This window comes from Mesitornis unicolor, unplaced genomic scaffold (assembly GCF_000695765.1).
Source record: "Mesitornis unicolor isolate BGI_N332 unplaced genomic scaffold, ASM69576v1 scaffold1621, whole genome shotgun sequence".
Classification (NCBI taxonomy): Eukaryota; Metazoa; Chordata; class Aves; order Mesitornithiformes; family Mesitornithidae; genus Mesitornis; species Mesitornis unicolor.
Window position 1 is genome coordinate 1 of NW_010165560.1, and position 268 is coordinate 268.

At 71.3% G+C, this 268-nt stretch overlaps 1 protein-coding gene across 1 annotated transcript in view; it reads right to left on the reverse strand.

Annotated features, from left to right (window-relative positions):
• Positions 1-142: 142 nt before the first annotated feature.
• Positions 143-268, reverse strand: part of LMOD1 (leiomodin 1 (smooth muscle)) — a gene marked incomplete at its 5' end in the record, with an annotated part of 2,617 nt that continues 2,491 nt past the window's right edge. Inside the window, one exon of the mRNA XM_010194645.1 lies at positions 143-169. Within this exon, the coding sequence (XP_010192947.1) occupies positions 143-169 (27 nt within the window). The remainder of the gene's footprint in view (positions 170-268) is intronic.

The window sequence follows — 268 nt, forward strand, 5'->3', positions numbered from 1 at the left end:
TGGTCCCCCCGCGGGCCCGTCCTCATCCCAGAGAGATCGCTGCTCCTCGGCGCGGGTCACTGCAGGGTCCCTAAGGGTTTGTCACGAAACTGCCACGAGAAAGGCGAGCGTCCTGGGGGCTGCGGGGGGAAGGTCCCGCTCCCTACTGCAGCAGCTTCGGTACCGCCACCTGCCGGAGAAGACACCCGGTTACTGGGGGGAGCGGGGGAAAGGGGGGGCTGGTACCGCGCGGGGGTGCAGAGCCGCTGCGGCGGAGCTCGGGGCCCCC